This window comes from Tinamus guttatus, unplaced genomic scaffold (assembly GCF_059628265.1).
Source record: "Tinamus guttatus ecotype Peru unplaced genomic scaffold, ASM5962826v1 Tinamus_guttatus_pri_ptg000646l, whole genome shotgun sequence".
Taxonomy (NCBI): domain Eukaryota; kingdom Metazoa; phylum Chordata; class Aves; order Tinamiformes; family Tinamidae; genus Tinamus; species Tinamus guttatus.
This window is the reverse complement of record NW_028289180.1, coordinates 1,112,820-1,128,184: the sequence shown is the minus strand read 5'-3', so window position 1 is coordinate 1,128,184 and position 15,365 is coordinate 1,112,820. Positions and strand designations below refer to the sequence as shown.

Below are 15,365 nucleotides of genomic sequence, written 5' to 3'. Positions count from 1 at the left end.
TTATTTCTTTATGGCCGTAGATTATTGCCCTGGCCAGAGCATCACAGAAATCATGAGCACCCCACAATTATTGCCAGCTTCGCGCTGTCCTCGATGACAGACGCTGGTAACACTGACATCGCTGCCCTCCAGCAGCACTGCCTGACAAAGGGGGGATCGGCCCCTTCCCCCACTACGTGCCCAGCAGCAAGGTGCTCCCTGAGTTTGTCAAGAACCTGCGCTGAATTCCCGTTTGTGCATACCAAGGAATTGGCGGATCTCTATGGACAACCCATCCGTGGCCGATGGCGTTGCAGAAGTTAGTTTTGCCGGCAGTTTTACAACATACGTTGCGTGTTTTCGTCCTGGTTTTGAAGGCTTTCTCCAAAGTCCATGAAAGCTGTGTGTGTGTTGGGGGTGGGTAATGTTTTAAAATTAATACTCAGAGTCGGGGGAGCACAATTAGTATCCTAAGGAAAGCCCGGCGGGCGCTCACTCCTCCGCGGGCAGCAGGAGCAGCGGCGGGGAGGGAAGGAGCGCCCTGCGGGGCGGCGCGGCGGCCGCGGGGCCGCCCTCTCGCTGCCTCCCTCCCTTCCTCCCTCCCGGCGCTCGCCGCTCCCTTTCCTGCCGTGTCGCTCTCAGCGCCGGGAAGTTGGAGCCGGGGCGGTTTCGCTCCGCCGGCCGCGGCGGTGCCGGGCGGCTCTTGGCACCCGCGGAGCCGGCCATGGGGACGTAGCGGGTGGCGGAGCCATGCCCGGCCCGGCGCTGCGCCGCGGCTCGCTGGGCACGGTAAGCGGCGGTGGGATGGGACCGCGGGGCGCCTGCGGCCACGGGGCGGGCGCAGCTCTTGGTCGCCGCCGGGATCCCCAGTGCCAGCGCGGGCGGTGCGCGGTTGCGGCCCGGTATCGCGGCGGGGCTGGAGGCGTCTTCTGTCGCTCGGTTCCCCGCCGCCGCCCCGGCGGGGGAGGCTGGTTCGCAGCCTCCAGCCCTCCTGTCGCTCGCAGGGCTCTGCTGGCAGCAGCGCGGCTCGCTCTTCCTTTCGTTTTCCGCCCCGCGTCACTCAGCCCTGAGTTCACTCCCCCGGTGCGGGACAACGGGGTGGGGGGCGCAGCCATATCCCGCAGCGAAGCGGGGGCCCCGGGAGGTGCGGTCATGGCGGGGGCCGCTGTAACGGCCGCGGCCGGGTGGCCGTGGCGCCGCGGAGGGGCCGAGAGCCGTGCGGGGTGAATGTCCCCCCGGCCGGGCCTCCTGCGCGGCGCTGCCTTCCGGGACTCGCTCCTAAGTGAGGGAAAGCGCGGTCGGATTTACAGGAACGGGGATCGTTTCCTGGTGCCGCGGCGCGGCGTCTGTCAGCGCCTCAGCTGCTCGGGGGCCCCCTATAGCCTCCCTTGAGTGTCTTTTAAGCTATTCCTCATAACTGTGCAGAGGAAAAGTGTGTTTTTTTTTTCTTTTCTCCCCTCTCCAGAAGTCCCAGTACGGTTTGCTGTGAGTTTTAACTGTCAGGTTTTTTTTTTATTATTTTTAATGGTGCGTAGCACTCTGATATACTCATGTATTCTAGAGTAGAATTTATGAGGTCACGCTTTTTGTCCCCAAGTCACTGAGTAACAAAAACACTGAAGGAGAATTGCCGTGCTGATAAGTTAACTTCCCAACAAAAAGTTTTGGTTGTTCAAAAGTTCCTTTGTTCCATTTTATTTTGTTTCTTTTGGAAACCAGGGAACAAGCTAAGGTGCAGAGTACTCCCACTTCATAGTTTGCATTGTGCTGTTTCGCCAGTGTGTGATGCGGCTGCTATCTGTGGACCACTTACTCACACCACTTAGTCACAAAATGCCCCCAAACCATTGGGTTCTCCAACCTCGTTGTCCTCAGATGAGAAATGTGCTGCAGGAAGGGTGTTCTTTAGTATGATTACTACAAGCCCTGCAGCACTACAGGATTGGGACAAAGGGGCTGGAGAGCTGTGCGGCAGCAGAGGATCTGGGGGTGCTGTATCAGGAACAGTGTAGTGAGCAGGACCAGGGAAGTGATCGTACCCCTGTGCTTGACACTCGTGAGACCGTACCTCGAATACTGTGTTCAGTTTTGGGCCCCTCACTACAAGAAGGACATGGAGGTGCTGGAGCGTGTCCAGAGAAGGGCAGCGAAGCTGGTGAAGGGGCTGGAGCACAGACCTTACGAGGAGCGGCTGAGGGAGCTGCGGTTACTTAGTCTGGAGAAGAGAAGGCTCAGGGGAGACCTCATTGCTCTCTACACTTACCTGAAAGGAGGCTGTAGTGAGGCAGGTAACTACTGATAGGACAAGAGGAAATGGGCTCAAGTTGTGCTGGGGAGGTTCAGGTTAGACATGAGGAAGAATTTCTACACAGAAGGGGTGGTGAAGCCTTGGAACAGGCTGCCCAAGGAAGTGGTGGATGCACCATCCCTGGGAATTCAAGAAACGTGCAGATGAGGCACTCGGGGGCATGGTTTGGCAGACAGGGGGCTGAAGGACTTATGGTTGGACTTGATGATCGGGAAGGTCTTTTTGAACCCTGATGATTATTTTATTCTACTTTTTCTTCTGGGGAGACTTTTTCCGTGGACTTGCGTATGGACATTCTAGGTTCTCAGTTACATGACACATTACAGATTATCTGTATGTTTTCCAAAAAAGTATACTATTTTCTTCAGCTTTACAATTTTGCACTCTGTTGCATGCCCTTTTGTCTTCCATTTAGTTTCCATATCCTTCTACATTAGCCTGCCAGGCCTTTTTTATTTTCTTGATGGCCCTCTTCTAGTCTTCTGATTCTTTTATGTTTCCTCTGATTCTTCAGAATTTCCTGTAATTCCTTTCGCACTTTTTTTTTCTCCTTTTGTGCCCTTAGCCTCATTTCCTGTTTCTTTCTGTTCCCATATGTGCTCCATAGCTTTCTCAGAGTGTGTGGGGAGGAAAAGAGCACTGTTGTCCCTAGTGTCTGTGTGTTTTTGTGTCATTCAGACAATTCGTAGTGATAGTTTCATGGTCTCAAAGGCAGTTCACTCTTACGAGAAAGGAGGACTGAAAGCTGTAAGGCTTCTGGCCAACTAAACAAAGGCTTTCTTTAGTTGAAAGTAAAGGGAGAAATTGCAATTTTAAAGTTAGGAGCCATGGTATGTAAAATTGAAAACTGAACCACAAAGTGGCTCAAACCACTAACCAAACCATAAGAACTGGTTGGCCAACAGCAGATGTCTACCAAGGGTTTTAGAGTCGGGCAAGCATGCAGTAACAAATAACAGAAAAAATACTTTCCCAGCTTCCGGTGAGCTGTGCCTGTAGGAATTCCTGAGTCAAAACGGTGACTCATATTTAGGATCCCCAAGCATGCTTTTCTGCCACTGATGGATGCGTTCGTTTTTGGAAGCCAGGAATGCCACTGGCAGCCCCAGTGCTCCTTGGCAAGGGTTCCCGCATGTCAACCAAGTGTTGGCTAAAACAGCATCTACCTCACCTTGTTTTGACACGGCCTCCTGCTTGCTTTATGTGCTTCCTTTTGGAAGAGACAGAGAACAACCATCCTTGTTCATCTTCTCCATGGCATTTGTGATTCTGGTTGCCTTTCCCAGTATCTTTTCTGGGCTAACCACATCCTTTTTAGGATTGGTGGGCCAGAACTGCACTGAATATCCAAGGCGTATGTTCGTTATGAATTTATACATTGGCACACAATATTCTCTGGTTCTCAAATCCTTTCCTAATGACTCCTAGCATTTGAGTGCATTTCCGATTGCTTTGTCCAACCAGATTACCTCATTCTTTTTTCCTGCTTATTAATGTAATTTTATACTTTTGATGACTGTCTAGTTCTAGCAAAGTGGCACACATTCATATCTGTGCCTTTGACAATTTCAACTACTTCTTAATTAATTTCTCACAGGTGCTTATCAGTTTGTATGCCTTTCCTTTGTAAGTAATCCTTGTATCACATTAGCATTATTATTTGGAGGAGAAAACCTTGTCATCCGACGCTTTATCAGTTTCTTTAGTCATTGCTAAACGGCTTTGCTTTTTTTTGGGACAGATGCCTGGTATTCTGTTCACCATTCTTAACCTTGCCCCTTGGATATAACTGATTACTTCCCTCCATGGTATAGGCCCTTCTGTCACAGTTTTTGGAGCCTTACAATAGAAAGAGTATCTCAAAATGATGTCGCTGCATGTTCCTGGCAAAACTATCAGAAATCAGGGCAAGGAGCAGCTGAACCCAGAGGCCTCCTAGGCCCGGATCAAGCACTAGTGCCCAGCTTAGGAGCCGCTACACAGCAAAGCGTGGAGGGCCTGGTCAGGGCCTTAAAAAGAAAAGGGCCTTCTCTAATATGTGAAAGCTATTGTCCTTTTCCTGAGTTTAGGCAAGGTCTAAAGTCAAGTACGCCAGCATCTAAAATAAAGTACACCAGTTCATAAAATGGAGGATTATTTTTGATGATAGTTCTTGTATCCTTCCTCTGACCTTTCCAGGTTTTAGCGAGCACCGAGAAAAGCTTCCTGTAAATGTTGCTTTAATATACATTTCTCAATGTTTAAAGCAGAAGTTCTGGTTTCCCATATGTCTCTATATTGAGCTAAAAAAATGCAAGCCTGGAGGAGCTTTTGGTAATGGCCGAAGCAAGGGAAGAACCTGAGGGAATCTTGAACCCCGATTTCTTTGGTGGTTCATTAGCCTGAGTAGGATCCTTGCTTTCTTCTAAACTTTAATTTTAATGACTCATCAAAAGAATAGCAGATTACTTATACATAGACTGCTTGTATACCATGCCAAACTCTTAAGCAAAGGACAGTTTCATACTTGATTAGAATTTTTCAAATGTTTCTTAGTGACTGATAATGCCTTTTACATGCAGTTAGTCTACGCACTGGATTTGCAAAATGAAAGCTTATCTTCTTGAGAGAGAAGCGATTGCCTAAACTGTTGGGGCGGGCAATACTTCATTACGTGAGGTAAGAGTTGGATATGTGCAAAACAAGAAAAGCAGCAAGGCTTGTAGTCACAGCTCTGTGCAGGGAGGGGAATGGAAAGCCACCCGGGAGGGCTGGGCTGTGCAAGGCTGACTTGGACAGGGCTGTGGCCTTGGTACTCCCTAGTCTTGCAGACATCGGCAGGTGATTGGAAGGTGGCGCTGACAACATCTCTGTTTCTTGCCTCTTGCTGCTTTTTCACTCGAAACATATTTCTGCCCTTGACCTACTTGGTGTTGATGTTGTCCTGCTTGCAGCTCTCCATGCACAGTCCGGAGAGGTAGGAGGAGCAGCAGCAGCAGGGATGTGAATGGCAGTGGTGCCAACACCTCAGACATATTTGAGGCTGAAAACGATGCAAGGGCTTGTAACTTATGTCCCCGCTGCTGAAATCTTGCACAGAAAGGCTCGGGGGCTTGCACTGTGTTCTTTCCCATAACTCTCAGCCAGGAGGTGCGTCGGGGTGGGAAAAAGAGTTGTATTTTCTTTGTGCTAAGGATAGGAACATGCAGGGTACCCAGCTATCACCTGAAGGAGTAATAATACCTTTAAGGAAGGGAAATGGCTTTAAGAAAATGGCATTGTTGTCTTCATCTTTGATATTTTGTTTATTGCTCCGGCAGTTTGAGAAGTGAAGTCGAGAGTGTCTGCTGACTCTTTTTTCCTGGGCAGTCCCCGCTAATGAACGTGAATCACCGGTGAGCGCGCTGTGGTCTGGCGGTGCGAGCTCTCCTTGGCCGCGGTGAACGCCTGCTGCCCGCTGCGCTGCACAGCGCTGAGCAGTGAGGACTCGCTCACGCTCCTCGCAAGCGTAATCCAGGCATCGCAATGCGCATCTGGCAGTGGGAAATCACTCCACTCACTAGCCTTTGCCCCTGGTGAGCTCCTATTTCTGTTGAAGGGTTTCCAAGCTTGATACTTTTCTGTATTTCCTGCTTTCCGTGAAGTTTGTCATGGGTAAAAGCAGTGTAACTGCTTGATGGTTTGGAGAGCTAAGGTGGTGGGGTTTTTTTTGCCAGCGCATATGGTTTTTCTGGAAGGCCAAGGCATTGGTTGCGAGTCGCTTGTGATTTTACTCTTTGTTGCCCCTCAGATCTAGACCAGCAGTAACACAGTTACACTTAAAGCTGCTTTTGCTTAATCTGAATTACTGAAAACACCTCTCCTATTTTCTTTTGGAGACAGTATCTGAACCATCTCTCATTTCTGGCTTGAGATCTTCATGCTTTCCTCTGTTTATATTACTGACTTGGATGACTTCTGGGCCAGCTGTATTATATTCTTATGTTGGAGGATTAATCACTGGCTGCAGCCTCTCTTTTTAATTTATTCTTTATTTATTATTTGTTACTGTGAGAACATCTGTGGGGAATGATCTTTCACCCATTTTCTTGCAAAGCAGGAAGACCTGCAAGACTGTCAGCTGCTGAAATGAGCTGCCTTCTTACTGACTGATTGCAGGAGTGCTTACCTGTGGTCAGTGAGTTAAGCCCTCGAATGGTAGCTGCTTAAATACCTCATCTTTGCCCCTGCTTGCCGTTTTGGCAACTGGTGTATTGAATGTGTCCTCTGTATTTCGTAGCTTCTGCAATTTTTGAAAAATGAGTTTCTTGCTTTGTCAGAGGTGGAAACTCCTATCCTTTCTGAGGTTTTAACAGCCTGTCTGTGCATAACTTTCCCCCAAAACCTTTAACTCTGAAAGAGAAACAGGATAGCCCAGAGCTGTTGTAGCCACCTCATTCGGCATATCCTTTCTTACACTTGCAACCACAGAATTGGTATCAGCGTTGTGGTTTACCCTCACTGGTTTACTTTACTTTTGTTATAGCTCTCCTAGCTGAAAAAGCAAAAAAGAAAACAACCCCTGAAACTATGCCTGAACAGCTAGGCCTTACAGCTTTCAAAAAAGGAAGCCATGAAAACGTGATAGTGCAGTGTAATGAAACTTCATGTGAGATCTTCATGAGAAGGGTGGTGGTATTTACTTTCAAAAATAAAAATAGAGTTGATCTTTCTGTGTTCACGTTGCCTGATGCATGGGTTTCGTTTGCTCATGTGTGCAGTAGCACACTGAGGCACCAAGCTACCCCTACCCTGGTGCTGTGGCCAGTGTGGCTTGCTGCAGCTCCAAGGTCAAGGGATGCCAGCGTCGAGCCTGTATTACCTCTCTGGGGTTCTTCTCAGCAAACTAGTTTTTGTACAGCCCTTTGATAATCTCTAGGGGAATCAAAAAGATACATCTAAAAAAGGTAAAAATATCAGATGCTGGGGTCTGGGCTGCTGTCTGCAGATCTTGCTGCCTTCAGGCTCTGTAAAACTTAAATTATTGTAATTTATTTATTTTACTTTTTTCCCTCCCTCTTTGTTTGGGATGCGTGCCCCTGGTTCCGCTGCCCTGCTGGGCCAGCAGGGAGCAGAAGATGGAGCCGTGAGTGTGGCGCAATGCGATGCTGGCGCTGCCCTCCCCGCGTCGGGCTGCGGGCTCTCGTGCTGCTCCTGGTCCTGTGTGGACCTGGACATAAACAGCGCGTTTCTCAATGTCGCTGCTGGGAATGGCGTCCCGAGGACTGCGTCCCAGGAATGGCATCCTCTGACCAGTGCTGGCCTTTAGCTGCTTGCCTGCTGTTCCTGCTGGTACACGTGTGTGCGTTTATGTCGCATCAATCTTATTAATTCTGTTAAAATTCTCAACATTAGAAATATCAAGTAAAGCTTGAAGGGGAAAAAAGAAATAGTTTTTTATTATTATTATTTTAATTACAAGCTTATTCTCTGGTTTATTTATTTATTAGGAATGTAAGCACTGGATACAGTCTTTTCTGGAAATGTTCCTAGATTGAGAGCCTTCCCATGTTCCTTAATAAAAGCATTCCTTTGCTCTTCCTACAAGCTGTGGTGTTTTCAAAGCATCTTATCTATAAGCTATACATCAGGAAAAGCAACATGCAATCAGCTTGTCATAGAGACCATCATGTGGCATATTAATAACACAAATAACAGATGTGTCGTTTTGTTTTGTTTCAATGAATAATTTCCCTCCACACCTGGGTCAGTTGAAGGTCCCGCTGTCAGAATTGGTTGAGTCAAATAAACTTGCTGAACTTGTTGCCAGGGAATGTGAGTTTTTTTCTCACATTGTTCCTTTCTCTCTCTCTCTCTCTCTCTCTCTCTGTTTACAGGTGATCCTAACATTTGTTTGTGTATTGACTGAGGAATCTATAGAAATTGCTCCAGTGCCGTATACGCTGCAAGCCCATCGGGTAGCTTTGGAGGGAAAAGATCCCGTTAACCCCTTGGGGAGAGAAAAGAGGCAGGTGCAGTGTCTACTAGGACAATACCTACATCCAAAAGAGACCCACTGCTGCATGAGGTGCCATGCAGGTACATTGGAGTAAAATAATTAGAACAATAGCGATCTATGTCTGAGAGGTCCTGTCCTGCACTTTCAAGCTAACTGTCTCGGGCCTACTCGGTGCTGCCTTTCTTTGGCAATAGTTGCTACCCAAATAATGTATGTCATTTATTTCACTCTTCTTCCCTTGGTGTCCTTGATGCTGGTGAGATGAAGTATACCCTGTCCTTTTGCCATCAGCTCTAAGGTTTCTCTGAGGAATCGGTGACGCCTGTTGATTCTAAGACAAAAGTGCCTGTCTCCCTGTAAGATCACCTTTAGATGATTCTTTTGCAGGTACCTTCAAGTTAAAAGACTGTGAAGGGCCTGAGCAGGCACCTGTCTGTCATCCATGTGCTAATGGCACCTTCACAGCAGTGGATAACACCATGTCTAAATGTTTCCAGTGTACTCAGTGCCGTTCAGGTGAGTCATCTATGGGACCTCAGGGAAGTTGGTAGTTGTAGAGGGAGAGGGGCTGGAGACGGTGGCAAGATGAGCGATGAAGAAACTTGAAGAAGCAAGCAACTCAGTGGGCCCAAGAACAATGTAGAGAAAGGGATTTGGGGCAGCAGGAATGAGGGTTAGGAAGTAAACCAGCTGGAGGCCTAATTCACAGGCTTTTTGGTCTTTCCTCTGGGAAGATTAAGGAATAACAACATTGGCCATCATAATAGGTGTCTCAGCTGAAGGTAAGGGAAGAAGGTGATGATTTTTTTTTCTTTCTTTTTTTTTTTTTCAGATTTCCATCAGATAGTAGAGTCCCCATGCACCCCAAAGCAAGATACTGTCTGTGGCTGTCGGAAGAATCAGTATCAGCTTGATGTGCTTGATCGCTTCCTCTGTCAGAACTGCAGCACGTGTGCCAATGGGATTATTGCCAACTGTAAGTATGGCACAGACACGGGACCAGTACAGATATTAAGCACAGGCCTCGGTGAGCACAGGCTTCTAGCAGCCCTCACTTCACTGAAGCGCCTTGCACTGAAGTGATTCTAGTTTTGTACTTTTTTTTTTTTTAACTTTTTATCCTTTTTTTTTTTCCAAAAAGATTTTGCCTTTTTTTTTGCCTGTCTTGGCAGCAATTTGTATTTTCTGTCACGGTTTTACCTTTCTATCCTTGAATATTTTCTCCTCTTGGCTGTCATGAGTTTTTCCTTAATTTCAATACCTCTGCTTGCCTTGCATGCACTGAAGCCAGGTCTTGTGTTCAAGAGCAGATTACCTACTTGCTTTCCTTTGTGTGGATATTTTTCCCAGTGGCCTGAGGGAATTTCATTGCATTTCCCTCACCAGCTTTAATAGGGACCTTAAGAAAGTATGAGCAAATTCTTCTTTCATACAATCACTGAGAGTTTTAGATTGGGAGAGACCTCTGGAGGACAACTAGTCCAATTTTCTGGCTTCGAAGCTAGATATGTTGCCCAGTGCCTTGTTGAGTTTCGAACATCCTCAAAGAAGGTGATTCACTATTTTGCCTGAGCTTTTGTTCCAGTGCTGAACCATCTCAGGGAAGGGAGAGGGGAAAAAAAAGAAGAAAGAAAAAAAATACGTTCAATTAATTGATATTTCTTTTGTTGCAACTTGTGGCCATTGTCATAAATTGTCCTTTGTCTGTGCCACTGTAGGAAGAGGTTGGCTTAATGTTCTTTGCAGGTCCCTTTTCCCTCCATGCCCTGTGGGCAGGAAGGCTGCTGCTGTTATAGGAAGACTGTTCTTTTGACGCTCTGATTTGATGCCTTTTCCCCTCCCTTATTTCACTCTTTCCTATTCTCCCCAGACCTGGAGGCATGTTAATTCTTCTGATTATTTCTGTGACTTTTTTTTTTTCTCCTACTTCCCCACTCATACTGTAAACTCATGTGTTGTATGGAGATGCAGAGCTCTGATTCAGAAGTTGGGAATATCACTTAAAAGCAAGTGATTAAGTAGTAAAGTACTTAAATCACTGTTTCTAATAGACACAAGTACCACTGGTCTCAGTGCCCAGGTGAATTGCTTGTCAGTTAGCTGCTGAACTGTTGGTCATTGCCACTGTGATCTGGATGGCGTAGTTACCTGGAAGAAGTACCTAGGTTGACTGTTCCAAGCTGTGTCATCACTACTCAGGAATCAGAGATCTTGGCCCCTGTGCTATCCTCTACCTTGCTCTATAGTGTAATCCTATACATCCCTTAAAATTTTCTTACCTTGATGTCCTAATGCTCCTCTCCCTTTTCTGAAACTTCTGCTTTTTCTCTGCACCTCCACATCTCTTACCTAACCTAGAGTGACTTTTAATGTCTTGTAGGTGAATGTTTTCCCACTGGTGCTTAGTGATTTTTCTCTGCCACAGTCTTGATGCTTACACTCATCCTCAAGGGTCTTCCTCTGTCCTTGAGCAATCTCCTTCCCTTTTTTTCTGGCGGAGAGCTGTTTTAATTCTGTCCCTTACTTGCTGCGCAATATGTCCTCCTTATTCGTGTGCCTTTTTATCATCCCAATGTAATTTATGTCCTTCATTCACTTAAGAGTAAGTTGTATTTTTGCTCTCACACCTGTTTTAACCAGTTTCCATCCTGTAACCTGCTTAGAGGCAATAGCTGCTGCATTTCTTTCCCTTTTCATTCCCAGCAGAGCTTATCACAGTAGTGGATATGTGTGTCCCATGTCTTGAAGTGATCTCTTACTGCCCTTAACTGACTTCCTCACTAGTCTCAGCTGCTCAGGAACCACTTCTCCCTCATATTTGCTTGACTAATGTGATTTCCCTCTTCCTGTCACGCTTGAACTAAAGTGACTTTTCCACCCATTTGCACTACTACTGCTTTTCTTCTTCAGCCCAAAGGCTGCAGTGCATTTTTTTTTGCCTTTTTGTCAGCCTCTACAAAAGTTCCTGACCTACCAGGACAGTGATATTGTCACCTTTATTTATTTTTTGCTCACCCTGTCCCCCAACATAGAGTGAGTCTTCTTTCTTCTTTGCAGATATAGTTCTCCTGTCTCAAAGTGAGATTATCTTCCTCTCATTTTGGGGTAAATTTTCCCCCACTTTCTTTCTGAGTTCCATCTACAGCAACATCTTCCTATTTTCCCTACAGGCTCAAAAAATAGAGACACAATTTGCAGGTGTAAGCCTGGGTTCTTCCTCGCACAGGATAACATTTGCAAGCCTTGCAACAGGTGAGTTTTTGTCTCTGTATGCCTTCAGCAGGAGAGACAGCAGACACCAACCCAGCAGGTGTAGTGACTTGTGAGGAATGAATTTTCCTTAAAGCTCTGTCCATCTTGACATAACTTTCCAAAACATCAGCCTTCTGAGGAATGGGGTCCCCCCACAGGCCTTCCCATGCATGCATCAAAGCACTTAAGAACCAGAGGTTGGTAGAAATAGTGTCTGGCTCTGCTTTGCAGGCGCAGGTTGGCCTGTCTGTTTCCTAGGGTTGTCACAAATGGCTGGTGTCTCGCTGCACGCACGCTCACGTCTCTGATGTGATCTTTCAGCTGCATTGAAGAAGAGTGCCTGCACTGTCATAGCCGAGTGACTGCCTCACCGACCCCGTCTGGGCCACGTGAGTATTAGAGAAACTGGGGGATTTCTTCAGTGTGTGCTTTTGTTTTGTCAGCTTCTTGTGTTAATTCATTATTGCTTTCTCTGCTCTCTCTCCAGCCAGTATTCTTTCATTTTCTCTCTTAACATCTGCATGGGTTTATTTCTTTTTCTAGCACTTCTAGCATTTTTCTAGCATTTGCATTTATCTCTTCCTTTCTCGTTCACTCATTTGTCATCTTTGTTTTGTCCAGATGGCATCCTCTTCCTTCACATCATCATTGCAATATTAGGAATTATCATTGTCCTCTGCGTTGTAAATAAAGTGGTGAAGATGGTTCAGGAAAATGGGGTAGTCTCTTCTTTCTACTCCTGTGGTGAGTATAGCAGACTATGAGGTGATTCTAACTGGGATGGACAGCAGTGTGCATGAAGGATGAGTGGGATGCCATTACTCTGCTTTGGTGCAAAGCCAGAGGAACATGATTACTCAACAGCTAAAACCTACCGGTGCAGTTCTTGCAATTCCGCATCCACACCCAGGCTGTGCCTGGAAGAGCATTTAAATTCATTGCTGGGAGATGGGCGTTTTGCTATAAAATCTTGTGAGGTCAGGCTTGTTTTCTCTCTGGGAACAGAAGAAGTGAAAATAATTTTTTTTTGTCTTTTTTTTTTTCCTCTTTAAAGTTGCTTTGTCAAACATGAGCAGGGAGCCAGCATCTGAGGTGAGTAACATGGTGGATACAAGAGCATACCCTCTACCTTTAGATTTCAACCATGTGAACCTTTAAGCCAGAATAACACTGTTTCTTGGGGCTGTTTCAGGGCTTGTACTTTCAAATATGCTGAGGGCTGTTTAACTGAAAGACCCTCCTTCTAGGTGTTGTTCCTTGCTACTAGTGGTTGTTTTTCAAGCTCTTTTGTGCTGTTTTCATTCTGCATGCATTGTTTTGTTCCAGACATCTGATTGTTAACTGAGAGGATTTAACTCGCTGAATTTCACTTTATATCTTGGCCCCACAAGCCTCCCAGTGCTGCTTCATGGTGTTCCCTCAGGTCCAATACTGTTCTGCAGTTAAGAGGGCCCAGGCAATAATCAGCATGTTGTTTCCACAGTCGTATGGAAAAGGATGATGTAAAGGTAGCACACAAAGCTTCTAGAATAGTGATGAATCAGGCTTCTAGCCTGATGCAATTTTACGAAGAAGCACTTTTCCAGAGGACCATTTTCTGGTGTCAAAAGAGTTGAACTCCTTAGTTTGTGCTAAAAGGAAATTTTTGGTGCCTTCTGCTCAAACAAGGCACACAGGGAGGATTAAAGTCTCAGCATTTGCTGCACTGCTATCTTGGTTACATTGCAGTATATAAAGTAGTGTGGTTCCTTACGGGAGACAGGTTCATTGTGCTGTTGTGGAGTGATGCCAAAGTAAAAACCTTATATCTTTCAGGTTGAGGTAGAAAGGAACGTGACTTCCATCATTCTTCCTGAGTCTCCACAGGAAACAGTTTTGTTAGTGAACGCAATACCACCAGCAGCACCAATGCCGCAAAGTTCGCAGGAACTCCCAGACTGTGTCAGACCTGCCAGGACGACGCAGCTCCCAGACAGTGAGTGAAGCTCCCCACCCATCCCCAGGCAAGGGGGAGCGCGGCTGTGCAGACCTGCCTCTGAAGATGTGTGGGTGAGACTGACAGGTGTCTGTGACACACTTGTGCTTCATGCGCAGCCCGAAGGCAGAGCAGGCCCCGAGCTGTCAGCCACGCGCCAGTGGCCCTCATGCTGTTTCCACCTGCCAGCAGAATGAACTGCCATGCGTGCTGGCACGCTGCCTGTCTCGTGCCTCTGGGATGGTGGCCTGTATGGAGAACATATGGAGGCTAACCCACTGCAGGGGAGTAGGAATGAGTCTGGATGTCACGAGGGTCTATGTGACAGCTCTGCAGAAGGGCTGAACAGGAGGGGCAGTTGGCAATCCCAAGGCACCACCCAGCAGTGGGTGGTTCACCATGTTCTCCAGGCTGCAGGATTCCAGTTCTCACGCTTGCTTTCTTTTCTTCTTTCAGACCCAGCAATTCTCTACACTGTGGTGGATCATGTGCCGCCATCTCGGTGGAAAGAGTTTGTGAGGCGTCTGGGGCTCAGTGACTATGATCTAGAGCGAATTGAGATGGAGCATCGGCGCATACGAGATGCCCAGTATGAAATGCTTAGACTGTGGAAACTGCAGATGGGCCATGCAGCAACTGTTGAGCGTATAAGCTGCGTCCTCAACCAGATGGAGCTGAGCGGTTGCAGCGAAGCTATTCAAGAGGCATTGCCAAACCAGAACTTTCTTCAACCTTGCAGCCTCCACAGCCATCCTTAATCTACTTCTGCTTTAGTTCCCCCTGCCCCGTGACTCTTAAGAGGATCATAACTCCCTTCATTTCTTCCCCCTCACTCCCTCTCTAAACCTCCTAAAATAGATTTATTGGAGGTAGCATCCAGATAATGCTAGAGGAAGGTTGAAGTTTCCTTCTCAATCATCATGTTGTTTGACACCTTTAAACCAAGACAGGTCTGTACAACAACCCCTTTTCCAATAGGGGAGAGCGCCTTGTAAAGGAAGCGCTCTGTGGACTCCAACCAAGATGCAGAGGGGAACTCAAAGTGCCACATGACTTAATAGCTTAGCTACTCTACGAACAAGTTGCTGCTGAAACAGGTGTCCCCCTGCCCCCCACACCATGTGGCAGTTTAACAGTAGGGTGACTTGGTTGAGCTTTTCAAATGGTAAAGCAGTCACTTAAATTTTTGCAGATTTGTGGGTGTTTTTTTTTTTTTTTTTTTTTGCAAGATCAGATAGTGGAACTGGCTCACATTGCAGCCCTTTGATTGCTAAATAGGACTTGAGGGAAGTGGTGGGAGGACATGCCTATTTCTGGGAGCATGAGAGAATTGGCCCTTTTTGGCGTCTGCGAGTTCCACATTGGCTTTGCCGCAGGTCACCTGCACCTTCAGCCCTCACACCATGGCAGAGGAGTAATGGAGGTTTGGAAGTGCTGGCTCTGTGAGAAATAAGAAAACATCCCTTCCATGCTGCCCATTTGCCTCAGGTTCAAGAGGAGTAAGGATTTCAAGCCAGCGTGTCAGTTGGGAGCATTGGTGCTTTTTCTCAGGTTCTTTCCAGCACCTCGTGTAAGATAATAGCATTAACAAAACGGGAGCCTGGCTGCTGGCCCACACACTGCTATGCGTGCGTGAATGAGATGGTACCTATGTACCTGGTAGCATGATGTACACCTGCAAATTGTGCTTGCACAGAAGTCAGTAGGCTAGTGTCCATCTGCCCCTATGTCTGAGGGATGCGCTGAATCTGATCTAACTGCGAAAGGACTATGTACATATACATTGTTTTAGCAACGGTTGTATAACTTCACACTACTTCCCAGACTCCAGCCTGCCAATACTGCTTAGGTTTAAGAGACATTTTAACCCACCT

General features: G+C 46.9%; 1 protein-coding gene across 2 annotated transcripts; it reads left to right on the top strand.

Moving 5' to 3' along the window:
• Positions 1-634: 634 nt before the first annotated feature.
• Positions 635-14,271, top strand: LOC104578729 (tumor necrosis factor receptor superfamily member 1A). Of its 2 annotated transcripts, none has more exons than XM_088535775.1 (10): positions 635-768; positions 8,143-8,344; positions 8,652-8,780; positions 9,097-9,240; positions 11,435-11,516; positions 11,838-11,905; positions 12,138-12,260; positions 12,571-12,608; positions 13,332-13,491; positions 13,948-14,271. In XM_088535775.1, exons 1-10 carry the CDS (start codon positions 730-732, stop codon positions 14,247-14,249), a joined length of 1,287 nt encoding a protein of 428 aa, XP_088391901.1. In that variant the 5' UTR covers positions 635-729; the 3' UTR covers positions 14,250-14,271. The 2 variants fall into 2 exon arrangements, with proteins under 2 accessions (XP_088391901.1, XP_088391900.1); XM_088535774.1 differs by having other exon boundaries at positions 636-768; positions 12,571-12,620.
• The last annotated feature ends 1,094 nt before the right edge of the window (positions 14,272-15,365 follow it).

Bases quoted from the DNA above. Each gene is read 5' to 3' on its own strand.
- LOC104578729 (XM_088535774.1), top strand. From the start codon at position 730: ATGCCCGGCCCGGCGCTGCGCCGCGGCTCGCTGGGCACG. The intron at 11,906-12,137 runs GTGAGTATTAGA...TGTTTTGTCCAG, and splicing joins ACCGACCCCGTCTGGGCCAC to ATGGCATCCTCTTCCTTCAC. The intron at 13,492-13,947 runs GTGAGTGAAGCT...TTCTTCTTTCAG, and splicing joins GACGACGCAGCTCCCAGACA to ACCCAGCAATTCTCTACACT.